Genomic DNA, 423 nt, shown 5'->3' with positions numbered 1-423 from the left:
TGGAATTCCACCTGGAGCTGGAGCAGCTCCCGGACCCCAACATCCAGGGGAGCTTCTCTGTGCAGGTTTGGGGGATTCCTTGGGATTTTCAGGGAGTTCTGACTCGTTCTTGGGGTGTTTTGACCATTCTTGGGGTGCTTTGCCCATTTTTTGGGGGGTGTTTTACCCCATTTTGGGGTGTTTCGCCCATTTTCGTCCCCAGTACCTGATGGAGGGCAGCTACAACAAAGTGTTCCTGGCCAAGGGCAACATCCCAGCAGAGAGCTACACCTTCTTCATTGACATCCTGCTGGACACCATCAGGTCTGGGACCCCAAAAACCCCCAAATCACCCCAAAACCCCCCCTGAAGTATCCCCAGAACCCACCCCAAACCCCTCACCGGGGCACAGTTCCATCTTCGTCGCTGCTGTCCTGCTGGACA

The 423-nt window shown here is 55.3% G+C and overlaps 1 protein-coding gene across 1 annotated transcript in view; it reads left to right on the top strand.

Annotated features, from left to right (window-relative positions):
• LOC103612503 overlaps positions 1-423 on the top strand; it is a 12198-nt gene that overhangs the window by 10294 nt on the left and 1481 nt on the right. Inside the window, exon 10 of the mRNA XM_017729556.1 lies at positions 8-303. Coding sequence (XP_017585045.1) covers positions 8-303 — 296 coding nt within the window. The remainder of the gene's footprint in view (positions 1-7; positions 304-423) is intronic.

Source organism: Corvus brachyrhynchos, unplaced genomic scaffold (genome assembly GCF_000691975.1).
Source record: "Corvus brachyrhynchos isolate BGI_N302 unplaced genomic scaffold, ASM69197v1 scaffold543, whole genome shotgun sequence".
NCBI classification, from domain to species: Eukaryota; Metazoa; Chordata; class Aves; order Passeriformes; family Corvidae; genus Corvus; species Corvus brachyrhynchos.
This window is presented reverse-complemented; position numbering and strand designations above follow the sequence as displayed.